This window comes from Bos javanicus, chromosome 9 (assembly GCF_032452875.1).
Source record: "Bos javanicus breed banteng chromosome 9, ARS-OSU_banteng_1.0, whole genome shotgun sequence".
Lineage (NCBI taxonomy): Eukaryota > Metazoa > Chordata > Mammalia > Artiodactyla > Bovidae > Bos > Bos javanicus.
Window position 1 is genome coordinate 103960937 of NC_083876.1, and position 26425 is coordinate 103987361.

At 47.4% G+C, this 26425-nt stretch overlaps 1 protein-coding gene across 8 annotated transcripts in view; it reads left to right on the forward strand.

Moving 5' to 3' along the window:
• The window catches only part of FAM120B (family with sequence similarity 120 member B), a 106618-nt gene that overhangs the window by 6872 nt on the left and 73321 nt on the right, over positions 1-26425 (forward strand). For 7 of the 8 annotated variants that reach the window (XM_061428619.1, XM_061428617.1, XM_061428615.1 and 4 more), the window contains exons 2-3: positions 8721-9938; positions 15863-16043. In XM_061428619.1, the coding sequence (XP_061284603.1) occupies positions 8742-9938; positions 15863-16043 (1378 nt within the window). In that variant the 5' untranslated portion in view covers positions 8721-8741. The remainder of the gene's footprint in view (positions 1-8720; positions 9939-15862; positions 16044-26425) is intronic. The other variant, XM_061428620.1, reaches the window with a different exon arrangement.

The window sequence follows — 26425 nt, forward strand, 5'->3', positions numbered from 1 at the left end:
TCCACTTAATGAAGATCATAAAAGGAGCTCTTACCTCCACTGAAATTAGGATCACACACTGGGAATTCACTCAGAGAAATTAATTTCATCTTAATTAGTTTGAAAGTGAGGCATCCTTATACTATCAGTTACTTTTATAGAGGAACAAGTGGGAATAACTTTTACATTTTCATTTGCTTTTATAAGTAAATTTCTATTTCTTTGTAAGGTGTTCTGTTGGAAAAGTTTTCAGAGAATTAAAACATGTTACTTAAGGTTTAAATTATGTGGATCAGATCAGATCAGATCAGTCTCTCAGTCGTGTCCGACTCTTTGAGACCCCATGAATCACAGCACGCCAGGCCTCCCTGTCCATCACCAACTCCCGGAGTTCACTCAGACTCATGTCCATCGAGTCGGTGATGCCATCCAGCCATCTCATCCTCTGTCGTCCCCTTCTCCTCCTGCCCCCAATCCCTCCCAGCATCAGAGTCTTTTCCAATGAGTCAACTCTTCGCATGAGGTGGCCAAAGTACTGGAGCTTCAGCTTTAGCATCATTCCTTCCAAAGAAATCCCAGGGCTGATCTCCTTGCAGTCCAAGGGACTCTCAAGAGTCTCCTCCAACACCACAGTTCAAAAGCATCAATTCTTCGGCGCTCAGCCTTCTTCACAGTCCAACTCTCACATCCGTACATGACCACAGGAAAAACCATAACCTTGACTAGATGAACCTTTGTTGGCAAAGTGATGTCTCTGCTTTTGAATATGCTATCTAGGTTGGTCATAACTTTCCTTCCAAGGAGTAAGCGTCTTTTAATTTCATGGCTGCAGTCACCATCTACTAAAGGATTTTATAGTACTAGTTTAAAATCCGCCAAACTGAGAGGTAAACCGTCGTCTTACTTGAGCAAATGAAGTCAGTGGTGTACAAAGAGTCAGTGATTTCTTTTCAGTCAGCCAGTAAGTCAGGGCCATTACTAGCTGAAAAGCCCAGTCCTCCACACCCTTTTCCTTATAAACAAGTTTTAGCCAAGGAGTCCGTTGATGTCAGCTCTTATTGTGGAACACCTGCTCTTAAACACACACCTGCCCAGCTGTACGCCCACGTGCATGCTGGGCTCTGGAAGGTACACAGCAGTGATGGATGCTCTCCATGTCAGTACTTTAGCTCGGATAATTAGCCCAGTACAGATTCACGTAAGTTACTTTAAGTCATGAGTGGTAAAGTGGTTGGCCATCAGGACAAGGGGATACTAGCTTGAACAGCAGAGTTTTCTGGATAATTTAATTTTGGATTTTTTCTCATTAAGGAGAAAAATCACACATTTAGAATGGAAGTCTGTCTAAAATAAAGGATTTGTCTGCTTTCTTAAAAAAATTTTTTTTTGCCACACTATGTTCTGAAGGAGATCAGTCCTGGGATTTCTTTGGAAGGAATGATGCTAAAGCTGAAACTCCAGTACTTTGGCCACCTCATGTGAAGAGTTGACTCACTGGAAAAGACTCTGATGCTGGGAGGGATTGGGGGCAGGAGGAGAAAGGGACGACAGAGGATGAGATGGCTGGATGGCATCACCAACTCGTTGGACGTGAGTCTGAGTGAACTCCGGGAGTTGGTGATGGACAGGGAGGCCTGGCGTGCTGCGATTCATGGAGTCGCAAAGAGTCGGACACGACTGAGTGACTGATCTGATCTGATGTAGCTTATGAGATTTTAGTTCCCGAAACAGTGACTGAACCTGGGTCCCCTGCATTGGAATTGCAGTCTTCACCACTGAGCCATCATTCCCTGCTTTCTTAATAGAAGGTGCTAACTGTGATAGGAATTTTCCCTAATCCCTGTGATATGACCTCAAGTAAACATTGTAAACACACCGTGTTAATGATGAGAATAGTGTTAGGGCTTGTTAAGGCGCATGCGCCGGTTTTCCCTGCTGTTTATGTGGCGTTTTTCTGTCCCCTGGGTTTCCTGGGTCCACTGTCAGAGGTTCTGACCCTTGTCAGCATGGGCACGCCTGTCTTGTGCCCTTTCCATTACTGTGGACTTTGAGCTAATTGTTAGAATTATGCAGAAGAGTGATTCACAGATGATAATTCAGAGCCCGAGAAGTCTCTTATGAATAAATTACTTCAGTTTTACTTACGAATTTTGAAACTTACGTTGGAGTCTTATTCTGAATTCTGGATCAATGAGGCATAAGTTTTTATAGGTGGCAGGCATTTCCCTTTTCTGCGTTTATTGACCTGTAAGGCGCTTTGTAAAGCTGCAGTCAGGTAGCCTCTTGGTGTCCCTACAGTCCCACTGGTCCGTTAGGCCCCCTGGGGCTGGGAGCACCTCCAGAAAGGAGCGCTGTAGCTATGCGCACCCCAGGGCTGGCTCTGCCAGTGGTGGTCTTCCCTGCGGGCCCAGCCGCCACCAGATCTCTGAAGTGTGGTGTTCGGGGTGGGCAGCCCCTCGTGAGAGGAGCTGGCTGTGCTGTTACTGTCTATGACCTCAGCAGGTTACTCAGTGCACACTGCTGACTGCCCCCGGCCGCCAGCTCTTCCTGCCTTCTTTGCTGGCATGCAGGCCTCGCTGTGGAGCCTGAACAAAACCACACAGTGCACCAGTGGGGCTGGAGGGGGCGTCCACTGTGGGCACCGGTTCACAGTGTACGGCCTGGTGCGTTCGGACATGTCTGCACACACCCAGGTCTGCTTCTTTCCTGACAGACCCTGAGCCTTTGCTCCTTTCAAGGTGCACGTCTTGCAAGTCTGTCTTGTTCGTTGCTGTGTCCGCAGCTGCGGGACCTCATGCCTTCGGTGTACTGGGGGGAAGGGGCTACAGAGGCTCTCTTTAGCCTCTTTGTCTTGCAATACGACACAGGGCTTTGCATCCCTCCAGAGCTGGAGTTCTTCCCAGCAAGAGAGGGCTTTGGATGTCTCGCCTGCCTCCATCCCTCTTCCACAGCACAGGCAAGGCAGTGCTTCCAAAATACACTTGCTGAAGAGCTTTACACGACACCTGCTTCCCCTCAGAACCCAGTGTGCATGCGTGTGTGGGTGTGGAAGCCGCTGTCACAGCAGCCTCCTACCACATCTGTCCATACTCTTCCCTCCAGCAGAGGCTCTGCCAGGCCCAGGGGTTTGGGTTTTTTTTGTCCCCCATTTTCTGTGTTGAAGAATACATTTATAATATGCTACGTAAAGTTGCAGGTTAAAGTACGTAATAGAACAGATATTTTAAGCACTTTAGAAACATGGATTTAATATAAAAAGACACCCTAGGATCTAAATAAAGGCATCCCTGTCACTCCTGCCTCGTGCCTCCCGCCCGCCTGCCCTCACGCTCCCTCTGGCTGTGCCGCCCGCCCCGTCTGCCTTTGTCAGGACCCTTGGCACGCCCTTCGTCAGGTGGACGCCCTTCCTCAGGTGCATCCCCTTTCCTCAGGTGCATCCCCTTCCTTAGTGGCATCCCTTTCCTCAGGTGGCATCCTGTTCCTCAGGTGTATCCCCTTCCTCAGGTGCATCCCCTTCCCCAGGTGCATCCCTTCCTCAGGTGGCCCTTGCGGATCCCAGGATGGGTTGTGTCTTCCTGCTGAGCATCTCACGCTGTCTGCTTTTGTCTGTCTGGAAGTGATGCCCCGTGACGACCGCTTGCTGGGGCTTTTCCTGCCAGCGTGTAAGCTGCCGAAGGCAGGGCCCTGTCTGTCTTGGTTGGCTCACGTCTGCTGGAGTGGCGATAAGGGTGCTGGCTTGGCCCATGGTTCTGCGTCCTGTGTGGGGCCTCTGCCGCGGAGACCCGCCTGGGAGCCGCCGCCCAGGGCTGCCCTGAGGCTGCGCTCGTGGATTCTGGTGAACCCTGAGCAGCTGCCGTGTCTTGTCTGGCCTGGGACACATTTTCATCTCTGAAATTTCAGTCCTTTTTCTTAAACCCTGCTGTGTAGTAAGGGTCCCTGTAAGTTCCTCTTTTTAGCTGGGGCTCTCGGGGAGAAGAGGAGAGAGTGGACCTCAGACCCTCCACTTCAAGCTCTGGGGGCCTCATGAGGGGGCGCGGGCTCAGGCGGCAGGCTCCCGCTGAGAGCAGTTACCCAAGACTCAGACATGAAGCTAGGGCAAAGGAGGACTGTGCATTCTTCCCCGAATCCTAGGCCATTTCCAAGAGTTACATCTTAGATAATTCAGTTTTCTAAGAGAATGTCCATCTCTCTTTTAATTTGCTGTTTACTCTTGAAGCAGCCCAAATATGATGATACATGTTAATTTGTAGATTTTTATCTTGTAGAGACACTATTTTTGTCTGATACAGATCTATCAAGAGGTTATGGTTTTATTTTATTTATTTTTTGGTGGTCAAAATAAATTTTAATGTAAAAACTGACATAAAATATAGAAATATGTATGTAGAGGAGAAAACAAAATCCAGTTGTATTCTATTTTTAAGGGACGTGTGACAATGAAAACACTACTATACATAAAATAGGCAACTGATGAGAACCTACTGTATGGCACAGGGAACTCTACTTAACACTCAGTGCTCCTTAGCTTTGTAAGTGTTTGGTATATCTATTCCAGTCCCTTGGGTTTGAATCCCATTGAGAGGTTATGGTTTTATATCTGTAGAATATTAATCTAATCTGTCTCCAGCTTTAAAAAGCTCAACTTAGCCAGCCGGCTCTTCAGATATGTTCGTGACCAGCTTCCTGTCTTACAGTCTCCCTCACCGATTGGCCTTTGCACAGGTGTTGTCTCTTCACCTTTGACTGTTATGCCTTGACCCTCTGGGTGTACCTCACGCAGCCACAACTGCTGGTACTGGTTGTCCTGCAAACACTGTTCTGTGGGGTGTTTGCCCTGGGCTGTCGTGGGTCTGTGGGGGGTGTGCTGTGGGCTGTCAGTGCTCCATGGGGGTGTGCCCGGGGCTGTCATGGGTCCATGAGGAGTGTGCCGGGGCTGTCATGAATCCATGGGGAGTGTGCCGGGGCTGTCGTGGGTCCATGGAGGTGTGCCTGGGGCTGTATGTGGTCCTTGGGTATGTGCCCAGAGCTGTCATGGGTCTGTGGGAAGTGTGCCAGGGCTGTCGTGGGTCCGTGGGGAGTGTGCCCGGGGCTGTCGTGGGTCCGTGGGGTGTGTGCCCGGGGCTGTCGTGGGGCCGTGGGGAGTGTGCCCGGGGCTGTCGTGGGGCCGTGGGGAGTGTGCCCGGGGCTGTCGTGGGGCCGCGGGGTGTGTGCCTGGGGCTGTTCATGGTCCATGGGGGCGTGCCCAGGGCTGTTGTGGGCCCACTGTCCTGTGTTCTGAGTGACCTCCGTGCATCACTTTTGATCGCTCAGTGGCAGGTAGGGGTGTGTGTGTTTTTTGCTGAGGCCTGCTTCTCCATTTCTCTGTGTTGTCAGTAGAAAGATGGTAAATAAAGGAGTTTCTGGGTTTCTCGCATCTTCTCTCCAGGCCTCAGTTACTCGTCACCCCAGACTTCGGGACTGAGCTGGATGTGACCGAGGAGGCTTCCCCGTGGTCCCCCTTTGCAGCCCCTGCCCCGCCTCGCCTGTGCACCTGTGAGGCTCCTTCCTAAACTCTCCTGCCCTGACGCCTTCTCTCCAAGTCAGACTCCGGCTTGTGGTCTTGCTTTGCCTACAGCTGAGTCTGTAAACTTGTTGGTTCCTGGTTTCTCTTTATATCCCTGCCCTGTGATGCCTTCATCTGTCTACTCCCTCACAGATGCTTGCCAGGCCTCATGTACCTGACTCTGCTGGGTGTTAGGGATCTGATGGGGTGACACCTGCCCCGAGGCCCACAGTGATGGGCGGGATCCCCAGATTCTCCTTTGGGAAGTAAGACTCCTCCCTGATGAGAATAACTTTTGTTTTATTTCCAAACAGTAGTTATCTAGGTAATGGCAGTTTCCTGTATAATTTGCAGGTAGAATAAGTAAAACTTTATATATGTGTATGTGCGTGTATATATGTAATTTTACAATGTGTATTTTATATATTTATATGTATTTGCAGTCATCTCAAAAACTACCTTTAAAGAATGTAAATCCTTAGTATATGCTTTTAGAAATAAAGAAAAACAGAAGAAAGTTATTGAACAGGTAATATTGACATATTCTCTTTTTAAGCATTTCTTTTCACACCACACACTGCATTGATGGCAGGTTAACCCTGCATTCATGCTTTGGGGACCTGAAATGCCAGAAGGCATCCTCTAATGTCCCAAGTTCCCAAATCTTTACCTATCCAAAATTTTCTTTGTAAATACCATGTAAATTTCTTTGTAAATTTACCATTCTTTGTAAATTCCTGAGGTAATTTGTGATTCAAACTGTGAGAAATTGGCAGTGTAAAATACAGGAAAAACCAGTACCTGTTTAAAAAAATAGTGAGCTTTTTACTACTGAAAGTAAGCAAGGAAGAAAATCATTTGAATGAAATCCAAGCAGAGGCAGAAACCAACTTCTTGCAAAATAAAGAGGAGAGTGTTTCAAGAAACTCCGTGTTGTCACTTGCAGTTTTAGTAGAAAAATGCTTGAAACAAAAATGTCTTTTTACTAGTGAGGGAAGGCAGCCAAGGCAAACGAGGCAGGGCTGCCGGACAAATGGCCGAGTCTGTGGGTGGGAGAGGCGGCCGCCTGGAGCCTGCCCACCTGCGCGCCTCCTTGCGGGCTTGGCGGCCGGGTCCTCAGGCCCCACATGGCCGAGGAAGAAGCCGGTCTCCTTTCACAGCAGAGAAAGAGTCAGACTCCCGCTGGGTGAGCTCTGCCTTGGGTCCTCTCATCATCTACAAACCTTTCCTTTTTTTAAAAAAAAATTCCATTTTGGTTTTGTCCAGTCTGACAGCCCTTCTTTGTGTTCTGAAACATACCGCCTTCCCGCCAGGCCCAGCGGCCTGCCTGGGAGTGACCTTGTGGTTGAGGGGGTTGCTCTGTGAAGTCCGTCTTCTGCATCAGAAACATGCATAGCTGCCCAGGCCAGTCCAGTGCCCCAGGAGGCTGCAGTGCTTGGGCGTGTGGGCCCATCATGTCTGAGCTTCTGAGACGGCCTCACTCAGTCTCAGCTCCAGTGTGCTGTTTGTGTCCACTCGGCTTTTAGGTATTCTTTATTATGGTTGTGTAGTCACTAAGTCGTGTCCGACTCTTTGTGACCCCGTGGACTATAGTCTGCCAGTCTCCTCTGTCCATGGTATTCTCCAGACAAGAATACTGGAGTGGGTTGCCATTTCCATCTCTAGGGTGTCTTCCTGATCCAGGGATCGAACCCATGTCTCCTGCATTGGCAGGCAGATTCTTTACTGCTGAGCCACCAGTGAAAAGTTCAGTCATGGCCGACTCTTTGCGACGCTGTGGACTGTAGCCCACCATGCTGCTCTGTCCATGGATTTCTCCAGGCAAGGCAAGAATACTGGAGTGGGTAGCCATTCCCCTCTCCAGAGGATCTTCCCAGCCCGAGGCTTGAACCCATGTCTTCTATATTGCAGGTGGATTCTTTACTGTCTGAGGCACCAGGGAAGCCCTATGTTTATTATTAGTAGCAATTAAGTAGATAGTTTTAAATTCTGTTAGAGGCCACTGTCCGTTAACAGGTGTACATTCTTAGAAGGGAATCCACAAGGGGGCCTTTTCCCAGCCTAGTAATTTGCTTATCATTCCTTCATTTGTGAAATAGGGCTTATAATTTTTATCTACCAGGGTGGTTTTGAAGAGTGGAGACGTGTGTTTTGAGTGCCCAGTGCTGTCTGGCAGGCGGTGGGCAGGAGCTGGTTCTGCTCTGTGGGGGCAGCTGGGGTGGCTGCCCTCAGCCCCTGGCCTGAGAGAGGGCCATTTCCTCTCTGCTGTTGTTTGCATGATAAGGATTCTTTTGTTTTGTTTTATCAGAGGACATGAAGCCTTGATGAGAAGAATAGGCTGTTGAGATAAAAGATGTCTGACCACAGATGGGTGTCTTTTACTATGTGCAGGGACATCATACTCATATAAAGGACTGTGCTTAAATATTTTTTTTTCCAGATTGTGAATTCTAACTCTTCGAACTATTTTGTGTATTTTTACGTTTTAGAACAGATGGTTTTTCATCTAAAGTCAATCAGTGATCATCTCAAATGTTGAGGATACTTGGCCTAGAGAATTTTCACATAGTCTTTTTAACACCTTTATTGAGATATATTGATGTGCGGGAATCTTCGAGCCTGTGTTCACCTGTGAAATTGCCCCACAGCCAAGGTAGTGAACGTGTCTGTCACTTTGCCTCTGCAGCGTCAGCACCCCCTCCTGCCCCACCACAGACGACCCCAGGGCTCTGGGCCCTGCAGCAGCTCAGGCGGCTAGGCGTTGACAGCGGCGTGCATGCCTTGGTCCAGCTTCTTTCACTCAGCAAAATTATTTTGAGAAACATCAGTGTTGCATGTATCAGTTTTACATTTTAAGTTTTCAAAGTTAACTTCTATTTGCACTCCTAGATGGGAAGCATTACTTCTTTGAAACTATTAACCTGTTGTCAAACTTTGTTGAGAGATCTCTTGAATAACAGTCATAGTGAAAATCTTGAGAGAGCCCTGCCCTGCACTGTCCTGGTCAAAGCCCGACTCAGCACCTCACTCGGGCCCAGCCCCGTGGGTGTGTGTGAGAAGGGCACTCGGGCTCCTGAGGGCATGGCATGCCCTTTGTTATGATGGGGACAGAGGGAATGTGAAACTTGGACTGTTTGCTTGGAGAGGCGCCATGTGTCTGATGGTGACACCATATTTACTCATTTCTTTTCCTTTTTAGATCCTTCCCAGGAGTTCCATTATGGGTGTGAGAGGTTTGCATGGGTTTGTGGCAAGTAGCTGCCCACATGTATGTACGGTAGTAAACTTCAAGGAGCTGGCAGAGCGCCACCGGAGCCAGCACCCCGGAGGGACGCCCACCATTGTGGTCGACGCCATGTGCTGCCTCAGGTACTGGTACACACCGGAGTCCTGGGTCTGCGGCGGACAGTGGCGGGAATACTATTCTTCTTTGCGAGAATTCGTGAGAACTTTTACCGCTGTTGGCATCAAGCTGATCTTCTTCTTCGATGGCATGGTGGAGCAGTCCAAGAGAGACGAGTGGGTGAAACGCAGACTCAAGAATAACAGGGAGATAGCCAAGATCTTCCACTACATCAAGTCCCGCAGGGAGCAGCCGGGCAGAAACATGTTCTTCATCCCCTCGGGGCTGGCCATATTTACGCGGTTTGCTTTGAAGGCCCTGGGTCAGGAAACTCTGTGTTCGTTACAGGAGGCCGACTATGAGGTGGCCTCCTATGGCTTCCAGAACAACTGTCTTGGGATTCTTGGAGAAGACACTGACTACTTAATATATGACACCTGTCCCTATTTTTCCATCAGCGAGCTCTCCCTGGACAGTCTGGACACTGTCATGCTCTGCCGGGAGAAGCTCTGTCAGAGCCTCGGGCTCCGCCTGGCCGACCTGCCTCTGCTGGCCTGCCTGCTTGGCAATGACGTCATCCCAGAAGGCATGTTCGAGAGCTTTCGGTACAAATGCTTGACTTCCTATGCCTCTGTGAGAGAGAGCTGTGACAGAAAAGGTAACGTTATCTTAGCTGTAGCAGACCACATATCTAAAGTTCTTCGGTTGCATCAAGGTGAGAAAAAGCTGGAAGAGATGCTACCTTTGGGACCAAACAAAGCTCTTTTTTATAAAGGAGTAGCGTCGTATCTTTTGCCAGGACAGAAATCTCCATGGTTTATCCAAAAACCTGAAGATGTAGTAACTTTGGACAAGCAGGTACTATCCATGAGTTCAGATCCTGAATCTAAGCAAGAGTTTCCCATGTGTATGGACTCTGAATCCAAGCAGAAGTTACCTGTGGGTACAGACCCTGAATTTAACCTAGAAGCACCCATGTGTACAAACACTGAAGTTAAACAAGAAGACCCTATAAATGTGGGGCCTGAAGCCAAGCATCAAGTAACTGTGGTTTTGGATCCTGAAATCTTAAAGGTAGGTGGACATGCCCACCCGAATGTAATATGTCATGATTGAAAATGTACCCAGTGAATATCTATTGACTGCCTGCAGTGGTTAAGACACAGTGGGGGCCACAGAGCCGAACCCTTGAGTTTAGCTAGGAGCTTCACAATACATGTGAAAACCTGCGTTGTGAGCTCTGTCTTGTGTTGTTCCATGGCTGTTACAGAGTGCTAGGGATTTGAAAGAGAGTCATCACTGTGGGTTAAGGACAGAGAGAAGTCCCCAGAGGAGTAGTTACAACTGGAGCCAGGCCTTCCTGGGCCCGAGGTTGCTGTGAACAGGCAAAGATGGGACCTGTGCTCTCAGCAGAGCCCTGGGACAAGTAGCTGAGGCCTGGGGTGTGAAGGGCTAAGTAAGGAGAAGATAATTGGGAAGGACAGACGCAGCCAGATGGTGGATATTCCTGCATGCCACCCTAGGGATTTGAATGTAGTCCGTAAAATGATACAGAGCCTTGATAGTTTTGAAGGAGGGCCACTGTTCATGAACTGCCTGCTCCGTGTAGGTTAGTTGCAGTGTAGCTATTATCTCATTGAAACCTCTCGTTATCCTTGGGTTACAGAGGAGTTGCCTGTGGACATTAATGCCCTGAGGCATCTAAGCAAGCACAGAGCTAATTAGGACTTGACTCACAGCTTTTCATTGTTCTTGCATTGAGTCACCATCTTTCCAAGTTAAAAACCTGGGAACGTCTCTCCCATATTTCATCAACAGTCTCTCTTAAGTCTTGTTACTTTGATCTGTTCAGTGGCTCTTACCACCCTGGGCTCTCACCACCCTGTGTGGATGACTGTAGACGTCTGAGAACTCTTCCTAAACAGACTTTGGCCCCTTGCAGCCCCTTTGTCATGCTGCACGCAGAAATAAAGCCCTGATTTGCATTTGCTAGCTCTTCGGAGGGAAGCGGTGACCTGCACAGAGAGGGCCGCTGTCCCGGCTGCTGCCTGCTGCTCCAGCCGTACCTGCCCCTCCTGCCTGCCCCTCTCCCGGGTGGCCCTCTGGCCCCTCCGCTGGTCGGTGCCTGCTGGGTTTCTCTGTCACACCCAGAGAGGCCGCCCACCCTGTGTGAGAGACCGATGTTTGCTGCAGGTGCCTCCGGAATGTCCTCTCTGGTTCAGTCTTTCCTTCCAGACCAGGTGATCCTGTGAGGGCCTGGCCGTGTTGGTTCTTGTCCTGCCCTGCCGCGGTCTCAGGGAGCGTCCTCTACCTCCTCTGTCTCTACGCTCTCTGTCAGTGACTTCTCCCCTCCGTCCTGCACAGCTGCAAGGAGTCTTCCCTCTCTCTGTCACATGCCTTGTAGCAGAGGGGGTAGCTTCTTATCGTAGGAAATTATAGTGAGAGGTAGAATATGGTACATGTTTCAAGAGAGTTATAGGTGAAAAAGTATTAAGAAATGTATTCTACCTGGAAACATTCTGAACTGCTTTTTAGAGGGAAAAGAATGTGAGTGGACATTGGAGGAGGGTTGGAGGCGGACCTGCACGTGGAGGTCCCGACGAGCAGTGGGAGGTGGGTGGAACGTGTCAGCTTGGAGACAGGCGGGCCTCAGCGCAGCCCGAGGAGAAAGGTGAGCAGAGGCAGGACAGGGAGCCCAGTCTGCGCTTGGCTTCCATGCTCAGTGTGGTTGCGTCGCTGGCTCTTCAGTGACACACCTCTGCGTAGTTGTTCCTGGTTCTCGGCCGTTCCTCACTGTCTCCACTAACAGCTCTTGCTGGCCGCCCTGGTCTCCCGCTCACGTGAGGCCGTGGGTGTGCAAAGGCTAAAGGACATGTCTGCAGTGGTCACACAGCTAGTTCTTGTAGACCCCGAGTTTGAGCCCAAGCCTTCCATGCTTCACAAGATCGCACCCACCTTCCCTGGGTGGGGGAAGTCTGAAAGTCCATTGGCACTGGGAGAGGGACGCGCTGTGGTCAGAAGTCGGGAAGCGGGGGAACAGAAGAGTCTGAAAGGGAGCCGCCCTGCTCGGAGTCTCATTAGAGAGTTGGGCGGTATCTGCGTTTTGTCCAGCCCAGGACTCAGAGAAATCCCCTGCCACACCTCCAGCACCATTCCAGGCCCTCTCTGCTTGCTTCTGTTTCGCTCTGGTTCCTGCTGGTCCCCAGCTCTCACTTCCGTCTGTGTGCCTCGCACCTGTCAGTCTGGGCTCCTCCTCATGCACCCTGGCTGTGTTCGCTGTGCCTGACCCATACCCACTGGGTGTGGTGGCCTGGCATCTCACCCCGTTTATTCCAAGGGGAGTCCAGGAAAGTTAGGTCCAGCCACAGAGGGCAAGCATGTGTGTGCTGAGAGAGTTAAGGACTTAGTTCTTAGCCTCTTTTAGGAGGCATGGGATAGCAAGCGGGGGTGTGGTGAGATCAGATACTTGTTTTCTGAAACACAGCAGGGAATGGACCGGTGTGTCTATGAGCTGGAATTAGGGAAATGGAACTTGAGTACAAGAAGCAACTCAGGCAATGTTTCAGAAGAGAATCATGCTGTGCAGGTGAAGCTCCTGTGCTCAGGCTGGTGGGATGGGGTTGGCCTGAGCCAAACAGAAGGTAGGCTTCACGGGGACCATCTGATGCTTAAAATGTGTGTTCTACATGTAGTGGAGACCCTCGAGGTAGAAGCAGTGATGCCCTGAGGGGTGAAGGGCATCCTAGGGGGAGGAGGGGGAGGTAAGAGTAAGCTGACAAGGGCCCGGGAGGCAGGTTCAAGGGTAAGAAGGAAGGCGGGTCTGCCCGATGCCGCAGCGGCCATGGACGGGGCTCGGAGGTTGTCAGGATTGGCATGTGGGAGGATCGGGGGGCCCACAGAGCTGTGGTCACCCATGGGCTTGGTGGAGGTCAGATGACAGAAATTTGGTGGCAGTTTGGAAGCAAAAAAGGCAGAAGCTGGGGATGGGGTTGCTTTTTGTGGAAGTCTGGTAGAAGGAGCCCAGCAGAGTCTCCTGGGCCTGTGGGGCGGTGGGGGTGGGGGGAGGACAGAGTGTGTCCTGAGTCAGTGGCACTTGGACTTCTTGAGCTTAGAGGCCGCTTTGAAAATAATTTGGAAGTTTCTTAAATTCCCCTTAAAAATTCCTTAAAAAATATTTTTCAGTATCATCTTCCAGCACTGACAATAGATAACCAGAATTCAAACGTGCATTTTGGTGACATGTAGTCACCCTAGAAGTCCTTTGGTGCCAAGTAGCTGAATGTAGCAATTGCCTGGGTGCATGCACACAACCATTGCTGTTTCCTCCAGCAATTGGATAAACTGAATTCTTGCATTAGAATTTTCAGATTAGGTGAATATGTTAAAGTTTTTCCAAGTGTGGAATACTATATCTGCAGTAAGGGCAGAGATAAAAGATGCTGAGGTGGTGAGCTAGTTAATGAATTAATATTATAATTGTAGAAAACTTCTCTGAAAACCCTGTGTACACCCAGAAAAGAATGTTACATCTCAACTCTGTACAGTTGCCAAAATTGGAGGTTTTCTGATAGAATGAATATATAATTTGTTATAACTTTATAGATAAATTTGTCAAAATTCTAACTCTTGAAATAAAAAAAGAGGAAGAAACGTAAGAAGGTATAGGAAAATACATTAGAGGGTTCAGTTCAGTTCAGTTCAGTTGCTCAGTTGTGTCTGACTCTTTGCGACCCCGTGAATTACAGGCATCCCTGTCCATCACCAACTCCCGGAATTCACTCAGACTCATGTCCATTGAGTCAGTGATGCCATCCAGCCATCTCATCCTCTGTTGTCCCCTTCTCCTTCTGTCCCCAATCCTTCCCAGCATCAGAGTCTTTTCCAATGAGTGTATTGTACCTTAAAAGAATCATAAAATATCTAACCATATTGTTTCCGATAGATTCTGTATCAAAAGGGGCATTATAGAGAAATATGTTACTTCTAATGATCTTTCATTGGTTAGAGCATCAAGTAATAACTCTTTTGGGATCCTTGCTGACTTTAAAGCTGCTAGCTTGTCTGCCATCCTGATTTAAAGAAGCATTTAGCCATGAAATAGACCCTGGAGTATGTCTAGCCAGAGAGCAGTCGTGGCCGCCTGTTGGCCATGCACTATTTGCCAGCCTCTGTATTAGCTCATTTAATCCTCATGGATAGTTCTCTGAGGACAGCACCTTTGTTAAACCTATTCTACATGTGAAGGAAGCAGGCACTGAAGGTATTAAGACTCAAGTCACTGGAGTGAATGGGCCTGAGCGAGCACGTCACATGCGTCAGTAGCAGGACACTGATGCACAGAGGTTCTGATGCTCCAGGCTGTAGTCAGAGCGCATTTTACATGCCATCGGGGGTCAGTTCAGTTCAGTTGAGTCAGGCCTCCCTGTCCATCACCATCTCCCGGGGTTCACCCAGACTCACGTCCATCGAGTCAGTGATGCCATCCAGCCATCTCATCCTCTGTCGTCCCCTTCTCCTCCTGCCCCCAGTCCCTCCCAGCATCAGAGTCTTTTCCAATGAGTCAACTCTTTGCATGAGGTGGCCAAAGTATTGGAGTTTCAGCTTTAGCATCATTCCTTCCAAAGAAATCCCAGGGCTGATCTCCTTCAGAATGGACTGGTTGGATCTCCTTGCAGTCCAAGGGACTCTCAGAGTCTTCTCCAACACCACAGTTCAAGAGCATCAATTCTTTGGCATTCAGCCTTCTTCACAGTCCAACTCTCACATCCATACATGACCACAGGAAAAACCATAGCCTTGACTAGATGGACCTTTGTTGGCAAAGTAATGTCTCTGCTTTTGAATATGCTGTCTAGGTTGGTCATAACTTTCCTTCCAAGGAGTAAGCATCTTTTAATTTCATGGCTGCAGTCACCATTTCATGTTTCCACAAAGAACACTCTCACCACTGCAGGATTACTCTTCACATTAAAGCCACCCTACCCCTGATGGCATGTAAAATGCGCTGTAACAACCTGCAGGATTACTCTTCACAGTGCATTTTACATGCCATCAGGGGTAGGGTGGCTTTAAATTGTGAAGAGTAATCCTGCAGTGGTGAGAGTGTTCTTTGTGGAAACATGAAACCTGTATGTTGGTTATTACAGGCCATCTGATCTCAACTCCTCATTGAGTGGGAGCGTGGCATCTGTTTACATCATCCATCTCATCACTTCCCAATGGTGACACTGCACTGCATTCAGAGCAGAAGGAAGCACGTCCTCAGGCAGTTTCTGCTCAGTAAAACAGTACTGAACAGGTGGATGAGAGTGATGCAGTTTCTAATCCCAAAGAATTTATGGTTTAATAGGAGAGATGAGGCAAGGTAACAAGTGGACGGTAAATGCGAGTTGAGCCCCTCAGGTCGGGGAGGTGAGTTCTTATTCACAGAGGATGGCAGGGTTCTGGAGAGATGACAGAACCCTGAGGTTCTAGGGAGGTTCGGGGGAACCTCACGGGGCAGAGACAGAAGTGGCTTTTGGGAAGGGCTGAAAGAGGTCAGTTTCTATCATGGAAGTTGGGCTCCAGAGTGTCCACAAGGGGTGCACAGGAGGAGATGGAGGTCTTCAGGGCCTCTTCAACTCAGGCTGAAGAGTCTGGTAGTCGGCCTGAGTGCAGTGATTGGGCCTCTGTTTCTAGGAAGACAGTGTCACTGGGGTGAAGAGTGGGTTGGAGAGCCTGGAGAGGGGCGGCTGGACCCCTGGGCAGCCCCTCTCCCTGTCGGGTGGACAGGATGTTGAGTGACGGCAGAGGTAAGTCCCAAGTCTGGTTGGTGGGTGGAAATTGGAGGAGGAAAGTGGTAATAGAAAGTTCTGAGCTGGAAGCACAGAGGCCAGCTTGACGTCCTGAGTTTGAGTGACACTTACTCTACCTCTGAGCCCTAGAAGGCCTTGGATTTCCTGCTGAAGGTCATGGTATTGTTTTCAAGGAGAAACAAGTTGCATTTAATTGTTGGGCAGGTCGCCAGAGCACAGCATGTCCAGGCAGAGAGCTACCTGGTGTACAGCGTGATGAGCAGCGGCGAGGTGGAGTGCAGCAACAGCTTGGAGGACGCCACGGACCAGGCCCTGCCCAGCCAGGCCTTCGTCTACCGCCCCGTGCGGCAGCGCGTCTACTCCCTTCTGCTGGGGGGCGGCGGCGGTGAGTTGTGGTCTCCAGGGGCCATGCACCTGGAGCTGGTTCTGAGAACTGGCCGGATGGAATGAGTGCATGCTTTCAGGACTCAGGATTTGCTTCTCTGTAAAGTCTGGAATGGAAAATGCCACTCGCATCTGCACAGGATTAAGGGTAAATGCATGGGATGTCTGTTTATCTGATTAGCAAGCAGTTGACCAGAGTTCATTGAAAGAGAAGCGCATTGTTTCTGTTGTAAAGCAGTTGTATTTTTATTCCTTAGAAGGATTTAAGAAATTAAAAAAATTTGGAAACTCTTTCCTCCTATAGAAGTGTAGTGTAGGGTGTGTCTGTTATTAGAAGACAGTTTTGTATGATTATGGTATGTCTTCTTTCTATTCTTTTACTTTTAAACTATTCTTAATAGTTGGAGCATTTCTCTTTTAAGCAGCATGTCAGTCTTGCAGTCTCTGTCTTCTAGCTGGATTGTCTGGGCTGTTTACGTTCGCTGTGCCGCTGGCTGGCGTGGCCGGGCTCGCTGTGCCGCTGGCTGGCGTGGCCGGGCTCGCTGTGCCGGCTGGTGTGGCCGGGCTCGCTGTGCCGCTGGCTGGCGTGGCCGGGTTTATGTCTTCATTGTGCTCTTTGCTCTGTCCTCTTTTCCCTATTTTCCCCTTTTCTGACTTCTTTTGGAATAGTTGAATAATTATTAGTATTTTGCTTTATATTGGCTTACTGTTGGACTTGAATTATTAGATTTACTTGTTTTTATGTGTTTGTTTTTTTAGCAGTTGCTCTAGGGTTTATAATGTATGTCTTTAACTTGTCGGAATTTGACTTCAGTATTATACCATGTAAGGCATACTGTAAAAACCTTACAACAGTGTACTTCATTTCCCCCTTCATTTTTGCTATTCAGTATATTTTAAAGATTTTATTTTGAAATAATTAAATACTCAAGGGAGTTGCAAAAAATAGCATATAGGATTTCATGTACCCTTTATAAAATGACATTGTATATAATAAAGTATAATATCAAAGCCAGGAACTTGACATTAATACAATACTATGAAGCAGACTATAGATGTTACTCACTTCTCAGCATTTTTTACCCCCATTTGTTTGTGTATGTGTATAATTTTGTGCAGTATTCTCCATACAAGATACAGGCGTGGATATGCTGATATCCATATACAGATATAGAAGTATTCTCCATACAGGATACGGGCGTGGATATGCTGATATCCATATACAGATGTGGATGTATTATCCATACAAGATACAGGCGTGTTCCATGGCCACAGGGGCTCTCCATCTGCTGCCTCTTCATAGCCACCTTCTGTCCCTGTCCCCTGGTGAACAGCGGTCAGTCCTCCAACTCAACCCTCTGGTCATTTGAGAATGTCACGTAAGTGGAAACATGGTGGTAGTAGCCTTTTGAGATCATGCACATGTTTTAAGCATAAACACATGATTCTTATTTTTACTTTAAGCTGTTGGCAGACATTTTTGTGAAGGACCAGGTGATAAACATTTTAGGCTTTGAGGGCTCCACAGTCAGTAACAGCTAATGAGCTTTGTTGAGGCAGGTGCCCTAGACACAAATCCAGAAGGGCATGTTGTGCCATTGAAGCTTTGTCTAGTTTTCCCATGTCACACAGTTTGAATTGTATGTCATTGGTCTGTGTCACAGAATATTCTTCTTTCAATAATTTTCTAATCATTTAAAGCAGTATGAAAAGCATTATTAGCTTTCAGACTGAATAAAGGCAAGCCAGCCAGATTTGGCCTGTGAGCTGTGCTTTTGGTTGTTTTGGAAAGGAGTTAATTGGTGAGTCGATGTCTGCCGTGTGTGCCATTTCTGGTGCTCTTTACTGCAGAAATATAATTCTTCTGGAGGTAGAAGTTTAGATACTTCTTGTCTGGCCCTTTGAGGGTGTCATTCTCTTGTCTCTAGCTTGTGTTTCTCCTGAGATGACCGTGGTCCTTCTGACTGTTGGGTCCGCAGGTTGTGAGTGTTTCTCTGGCTGTTGAGGGTTTTCTGCTGATTGCTGGTTTTCAGCCCCTGTTTAAGCTGAACTTTGGAGTCATTTCCTCCATGTGTATTCTGCTTGCAGCTCTTGAGCTCCTTGGGTCTGTGAGTTTCTGTTCCCTGCTGACTTTGAGAGCGCCATTTCATTGAACACTGTCTTCTGTGTCTCTCTGTCACTCTAGGCCCCTATCACATGCCTGGTTCACACCTCACAGTGCCCCTCAGGCACCAAGGCTCGATTGTTAAAGCCTCTTCTCTCTGTGCTTCAACTTGGATCCCTCTTGTTGCTCTGATTTCACATTTACAGAGCCTTTCTTCGGTAGTGTCTAGTCTGCTACTAGCCCATCCAGTGAAATTGTCATTTCAGATATTGTATTTTTAGCATTTTTTAAAAAATCTTCCATTTCTTTCTTCCCTGTCTTCATGTTTTCCTTTAAATCCTTAAACTTGTTTGCACTACCTGTTTTCAAGTCCTTATCTACTAATTCCATCACCCCTGTCATTGCTGGGCCTGTCTGTTTATTGACTTTTCTCCTTCTGGTGGGTCCACATGTTTCTGCTTATTCTCGTGTTCAGTATTTTACTGTACTCTAGAAGGTTTTGGATCTGTGAAGGGTCTTGCCTTTTGTCCTGTAAGGGGTCATTTACCTGATCCTTGCAGGGTTTGCCTGAAGCCTTGTTAGGTGGTCTGGGGAACCTCAGGAGATAGAGGGGCCCTGTTTCTGAGGCCGGGGCTTCCTGGGCTGTCACCGAGTGCCGATGTCTGACGTGGCCGCTGCACACGGTGGCCCTGTGCGGCCCCAGGGTCACATGGCCCGTGGCCATCTGCCTGGCCTCGTTGAGCCTTGCCCTGGGCGTAACACGCTCTGTTCCTCGGGACCTCGGGGTGCTCCTCTGCATGGCGCCGGCTCTGATTCTGCTCATAGCCCTGCTGTCGGGACAGCCTGTCCTCTCTGAGCCCTGCTTTGCTCTGCTTTGCTCTCCTCTCTTGCTCTTCTGGGCTCTCACTGCCTCAGCTGCCATCTGCGTGGCGCCCTGGGTAGACTCTCCGCCTGAGGGTGCCAGGGCTTCTCGGGTCCTCAGTACGGGAAGGATCTTGGCTGTAGCCCTGCAGTCCCTGTCTTGGCCACACCTACCCTCCTCTCCTGCTGTAGGTGCCGACGGAGGTGAGTGCTGGTATGGTGCTTGTATCTTTTTTGTGGCTTTTCTCTGCCCTTGGAGAGTTCAGTTCTGCATGCTGGTACATTTTCTCCCACCCATATGTCTATTGTCCATTACTGGAGCTGCTCAGAGGTGATGCTGGACCTCCTGGACTGATGTTTTGTTTCTTCATCCTTCCTTCCGCTTTGTTTTTCCTGCATTTGGGGAACATTTCACCACTTCGTTCTCAGCTCTTTGAGAGGTTTCCCTCTCTCCTTCCTGTCTCATTCTTCTCTCCGTTGAGACCTCGCTCGTCTTACTGACACTTCTCCTAGAAGTGGAATTCCTGCTGGAAGCCTTGAGCCTCACTGGTGGGGGCTGGAAGAAGTGGGTTTGCCCCCTCTTTACCCAGGCGCTTTCTTTCACTTGCATTGCTTTAAGAATCAAATCCATGTCGATGGATACAAAATGCATTTCCCAACCCAAGCCATCCTTCTGATCAGTTCTCTTTATCCCTCAGGCCCTTAAACACTAACTTCCCCAGATTCCTCCCTTCTTCCCTCATCAAAAGTGATTTCCCATCACTCACTGGGACCATCTTGCATGTGGGAGAGGGATGGTTGGGTGGGGAGGTTGGGGAGGAAGGAGGTGCCCCAGAGGGCCACTGACCCAGTGTCTCCTCTCCCTCCCTGGAAAAGAAGTAATTTCCTCTCTGAGGGCACCGTGTGCTCTTCGTTCTTCAGCAGATTATGGTTTGTACTTGCCCGTGTGCATTGTCCGTGGCTGCCTCCCCACCAGGCTGAGCAGGGCCTGGACAGGGGCATTCTGTTGCACCTGGCAGATGTCTCAGCATGAATTAGTGACCGATATATGTGTTTAAAATACTACCTCTTCAGAAGTGCTTGCATTTAGCAAGGCATTCCTTGGAAAAGGATTACTCTGATGGTTGAATTTCAGACACAGAGGGAGAGCGATGGTCCCTCAAATGCCACTACACGAGCAGCTGTCTCTAAGCCCTGTCTGATGGGCAGGCGGGAGCACTTGTTTGGAGTGAGGTTTAGAATCAAAGGTGCCTTTAGCTCCACAGTCATTGACTCTCCACACCAGAGCTCCTGCAGGTGTGCAGCTGTGGACACTGGAGGTCTGAGCCAAAGCATGACACCAAATTGATGACTTCATCCCTCAAAGTTCCTCATTATGGGCAAGGTTTGGATAACAGATCTGTTGGATGCTCCCGTTCATCTGGAATGTTGGAGGGTGCCTCTTTAGGGAGTGCTTGGTCACTGTCACTCCTCCCTGTACTTATATAGTTGAGCATATGGTGTTTAGACAGCTCAGTGGCGTCATGGCCAAAACAGGGGAGAAACCCTGAAGTTACTCAGTCCTCAGCCTGTCCTTGGCTTCATGCCTGTTCTTACCACTGATTTTAACACTGTCTGTTTTTTAGTCTCCCTAGTGATAACATTAGATAAAATCATCGGGAAGCTTGATGCATTTTAAGAAATAAAAGAAACTCAAAAAGGTGCAAGAAGGCAGACTCTGTCTGCTTTCTCCCTCCCATCTCACTGGTTCGCAGCTCAGAATGGCCCACGCCTGTGGCCCTCTTTAACAGTTAATATTAACTGTCCTTTTTCCTTGTCACTTTCCCCTCATTTTCACCATGCAGACATTCCAGGAATCCAGTGGGAATTGCAGGAGGCTGATAGACTTGTGATGGACACCTTTGCAAAGCACCTGCAGGGCATCAGCTCCTCTGAGTCCTAGAGGTTGACCTAAAAAGTAATCCTTTTTTCCAAAAGATATATACAAAAAAGAAAGTTTGGGGGAATTTTCTGTTTTTTAAGGACTAAAGCCACACATAATTGTAGATTAATCCAGCAATATAAAAAATGTAGGATCATAAAGACAAATATAAACTTTTTAAAGTCTGGAGAGTTGTTATCAAACTTGAAAATCCCTGTGATTGAGAGGTTATAGTTGACATTGCTTCTGTTCATTCTCTTCCCCTCCCAGTGCTCACAGACCTGCCAGATTGTGTGAGAGGAGTGGGCACTTTTGAGAGTTTGTGTGTTGGAATAATCAAGAGTTTTTAACGGGAGAAAGGTTGGACATGTAGACAGACCCACATTTTTGCTCCCAGGGGAACATTTTTTAGTTATATACAGAAGCTTTTATAAATGGTATGATGTGTCTGTCCTTTGGAAATAGCAGGAGAACAACTTTGGTTGTTATTTTTTTGTTTTCCATATAAAATGTTATAGTGTGAATAGAGAGTAAAACTAGCAAAGAACTTTCACTTGAGTTTTACTTTGCTCTTTGAACTTGGAAACCAGCAAATCGAAAGTTCAAATGAGAAAATCAAGCTTACCTTTTAGGAATTATCAAACTCAATCTCCTCTTCTCTTTTTCTTCGTATGTAGGCGTTTAAGAAGATTATTTTATTTTAATTCAGACAAACTAGATTATTGCAAACATTTCTGCTATTTCAAAATATATACCAGATTAAATCTTTGAAAATATGTGGTACCTCAGAGAAAACTCAGCAGTGGGTACAGGACTAGAAAAGGTCAATTTTCATTTCATTTCCAAAGAAGGGCATTGCCAAGGAATGTTCCAGCTACTGTACAGTTGCAGTCATTTCACATGCTAGCAAGTATCATGCTCAAAATCCTTCAAGTTAGGCTTCAGCAGTACATGAACTGAGAACTTCCAGATGTACAAGCTGGGTTTAGAAAAGGCAGAGGAACCAGAGATCAAATTGCGAATATTTGATGGGTCATGGAGAAAGCAAGGGAGGACTGGAAAAACATCTACTTCTGCCTCATTGTCTTTTCATACTGTTCATAGGATCCTCAAGGTAAGAATGCTGAAGTGGTTTGCCATTCCCTTCTCCGGTGGACTCTGGGAGATAGTGAGGACAGGGAACCCTGGCATGCTGTAGTCCATGAGGTCACAAAATTTAACGACTGAGTGACTGAAAAACAGCAACTGCTTCATTGACTACACTAAAGCCCTTGACTGTGTAGATCACTACAAACTGGAAAATCCATCGTTCAAAGAGAAGGGAGTGCCAGACCTCCTGACCTACCTCCTGAGAAACCTGTATGCAGGTCAAGAAGCCACAGTCAGAACCGGACATGGAACAACTGACTGGTCAAAATGGGGAAAGGAGTACAAAGTGACAAGGCTGTATACGTCTCCCTACTTGTTTAACTTCTCTGCAGAATACTTCATGCTAAATACCGGGCTGGATGAATCATAAGCTGGAATCAAGATTGCTGGAAGAAATAGCAACCACCTCAAATATGTAGATAATACCACTCTAATGGCAGAAAATGAAGAGGAACTAAAGAGCCTTTTGATGAGGGTGAAAGAGGAGAGTGAAAAAGCTAGCTTGAAACTCTACATTCACAAAACTAAGATCATGGCATCTGGTCCCATCCCTTCATGGCAAGTAGAAGGGGAATAAGTGGAAGCAGTGACAGGTTTTCTTTTTTGGGGCTCCCCCCGAAAATGACTGCAGCCATGAAATTAAAAGACACTTGCTCCTTGGAAAGAAAGGTATGACCAACCAAGACACCATATTAAAAAGCAGAGACATCACTTTGCTGGCAAAGGTCCAAGTCAAAGCTGTGGTTTCTCCAGCAGTCATGTACGGATGTGAGGGCTGGACCATAAAGAAAGACGAGTGCCAGAGAATTGATGCTTTTGAATTGTGGTGCTGGAGAGGACTCTCGAGAGTCCCTTGGACTGCAAGATCAAACCAGTCAGTCCCAAAGGAAATCAACTTTGAATATTCATTGGAAAGACTGATACAAAAGCTGAAGCTCCAGTACTTTGGCCACTTGATCTGAAGAGCCGACTCATTGAACCCTGATGCTGGGAACATTTGAAGGCAGAAGGAGAAGGCGGCAGCAGAGGGTGAGATGGTTAGATAGCATCACCGACTCAATGGAAATGAACTTGAGCAAACTCCTGGAGATAGTGAAGGACAGAGGCGCTTGGTGTGCTGCAGTCCAAGGGGTTGCAAGAGTCAGACTTGACTTAGTGACTGAACAACAACAACCAGAGAATGGACTAATTTTCCAGCCAAAATGCATTTATTTTAAGAAGATTTCAGGTAACACTTTGCATCTAGCTGTGGCTTTTGGAAGAAGCAGGGAGCTGTAACTGTGTCTGTGGTAGGGATAATCTGAATTAACAGAGAAAATGCTTCCAAATGAATGTCTCGGTTTGGACAGAGACCTCATTCAGACTAAAGACTTATTCTTTGCACGTTGATAGGCTGTTCTGGCCACTCTGCACTGCCTCTTCTGGCAGAAGGAGGAAACAGGCATACTGAGTGTCCCTGTCACATTCCTGCTCACCAGGGGAGTGGCAGGATGCAGAAGAGCCTGCAGACACCTGGCCTCCACTTCAGAGAAGACGCTCATTTGTGTCTCTTTTCCTGTATCCTTCCCCACCATTTCTGATAAAATTTTGTTTAGGGAATGAAAATTAAGGTTAGCGGTTCCAATTGAACTTTCATCTTCTGGCTAGCTAATTTTATTTGAAAGATAAGAGTTTCCTATTCAAGGCTCTGTAAGTAAATAACTGTAAGTGCTACAGTGTATGCAGCAAATTTCACTCTTGTTCTGGTCAGTTAAACTCATCAGGTGTTCAGTTAATCATTTTAAAAAGCAAAAGCTTTTCTTAGTTTGTTAATTAAGAAATACTTTGGAATTAATATGCACCTAACTGCCAGTTCAGTTCAGTCGCTCAGTTGTATTTGATTCTTTGCGACCCCATGGACTGCAGCACGCCAGGCCTCCCTGGCCATCACCAGCTCCCAGAGCTTTCTCAAACTCATGTCCATCAAGTTGGTGATGCCATCCAACCATTTCATCCTCTGTCATTCCTTTCTCTTCCTGCCTTCAGTCTTTCCCAGAATCAAGATCTTTTCTAATAAGTCAGCTCATCAGTGGCCAGAGTATTGGAGCTTCAGCTTCAGCATCAGTCCTTCCAAAGAATATTCAGGACTGATCTCCTTTAGGATGGACTGGTTGGATCTCCTTGCAGTCCAAGGGACTCTCAAGAGTCTTTTTCAACACCACGGTTCAAAGCATCAGTTCTTCCGTACTCAACTTCCTTTATGGTCCAACTCTCACACCCATGCATGACTACTGGAAAAACCATAGCCTTGACTAGACAGACCTTTGTTGGCAAAATAATGTCTCTGCTTTTTAATATGCTGTCTAGGTTGGTCATAACTTTCCTTCCAAGGAGCAAGTGTCTTTTAATCTTAATGGCTACAGTCACCATCTGCAGTGATTTTGGAGTCCAAGAAAATAAACCCTCTGTTGTCCAAGTTATGGAGAAAAGAGGGAATTTGGCATCAGTGCTGGTCTGCATAATGAGGAAAGAGGGGGTTGGGTTGATGTGCTGGTCTAAATTTTGAGAGAAGAGCTCCTGGTGTTGGTGCTGGTCTTAAGCCTGTTTTCTCTTAGGCCTGCTGCTCCTGTTGGACTCATCTCCATGGGCAGTGCCATCCTCCTGGATTGTAGCTGGGCAGATAATGCTAAGGTGCCTTGCCTAACTCAGTGGAACTATGAGCCATGCCATGTAGGGCCACCCAAGATGGACAGGTCATAGTGGAGAGTTCTGACTAAATGTAGTCCACTGGAGAAGGGAATGGCAAACCACTTCAGTATTCTTGCCTTGAGAACCCCATGAAAAGGCAAAAAGATTTGACACTGAAAGATGAACTCCCCTGGTTAGTAGGTGCCCAAAATGCAACTGGGGAAGAGTGGAGAAATAGATCCAGAAAGAATGAAGAGGCTGAGCCAAAGCAAAAACAATGCCCAGTTGTAGATGTGACTGGTGATAGAAGTACCAGCTCCAAAACTGTAGAGAATAATACTTCATAGGAACCTGGAATGTTAGGTCCATAAATCAAGGTAAATTGAAAGTGGTCAAACAGGAGATGGCCAGAGTGAACATCAACATTTTAGGAATTGGTGAACTAAAATGGACCAGAATGGGTGAATTTCATTCAGATGACCATTATATCTACTACTGTGGGCAAGAATCCTTTAGAAGAAATGGAATAGCCCTCATAGTCAACAAGAGTCCCAAACACAGTACTTAGGGGCAGTCTCAAAAATGACAGAATGATCTCTGTTCGTTTCCAAGGCAAAGCATTCAATAGCACAGTAATCCAAGTCTATGCCCCAACCACTAATGTCAAAGAAGCCAAAGTTGAATGGTTCTGTGAAGACCTACAAAACCTTCTAGCTGCTAAGTCACTTCAGTCATGTCCAATTCTGTGTGACCCCATAGATGGCAGTCCACCAGGCTCCGCCACCCCTGGGATTCTCCAGGCAAGAACACTGGAGTGAGTTGCCATTTCCTTCTCCAATGCATGAAAGTGAAAAGTGAAAAGTGAAAGTGAAGTCGTTCAGTCGTGTCCGACCCTCAGTGACCCCATGGACTGCAGCCTTCCAGGCTCCTCCGTCCATGGGATTTTCCAGGCAAGAGTCCTGGAGTGGGTTGCCATTGCTTTCTCCGACAAAACCTTCTAGAACTAACACCAAAAAGAGATGTCCTTTTCATCATAGGGGACTGGAATGCAAAAGTAGGGAGTCAAGAGATACCTGGAGTAATAGGCAAGTTTGGCCTTGGAGTACAAAATGAAGCAGGGCAAAGGCTAACAGAGTTTTGCCAAGAGAACACACTGGTCAGAGCAAACACCCTCTTCCAACAACACAGGATACAACTCTGCACATGGACATCACCAGATGGTCAATACAGAAATCTGATTGTTTATATTCTTTGCAACCGAAGATGGAGAAGCTCTATACAGTCAGCAAAAACAAGAACGGGAACTGACTGTGGCTCAGATTATGAACTCCTTATAGTAAAATTCAGGCTTTAATTGAAGAAAGTAGGGAAAACCACTAGACCATTCAAGTATGACCTAAATTAAATCCCTTATGATTATACAGAGGAAGTAGCGAATAGATTTAAGGTATTAGGTCTGATAGAGTGTCTGAAGAACTATGGACAGAGGTTTGTAACATTGTACAGGAGGTGGTGATCAAAACCATCCCCAAGAAGAAAAAATGAAAAAAGGCAAAATGGTTGTCTGTGGAGGCCTTACGGATAGCTAAGAAAAGAAGAGAAGTGAAAGGCAAAGGAGAAAAAGGAAAGATACATCCATCTGAATGCTGAGTTCCAAAGAATAGCAAGGAGAGATAAGAAA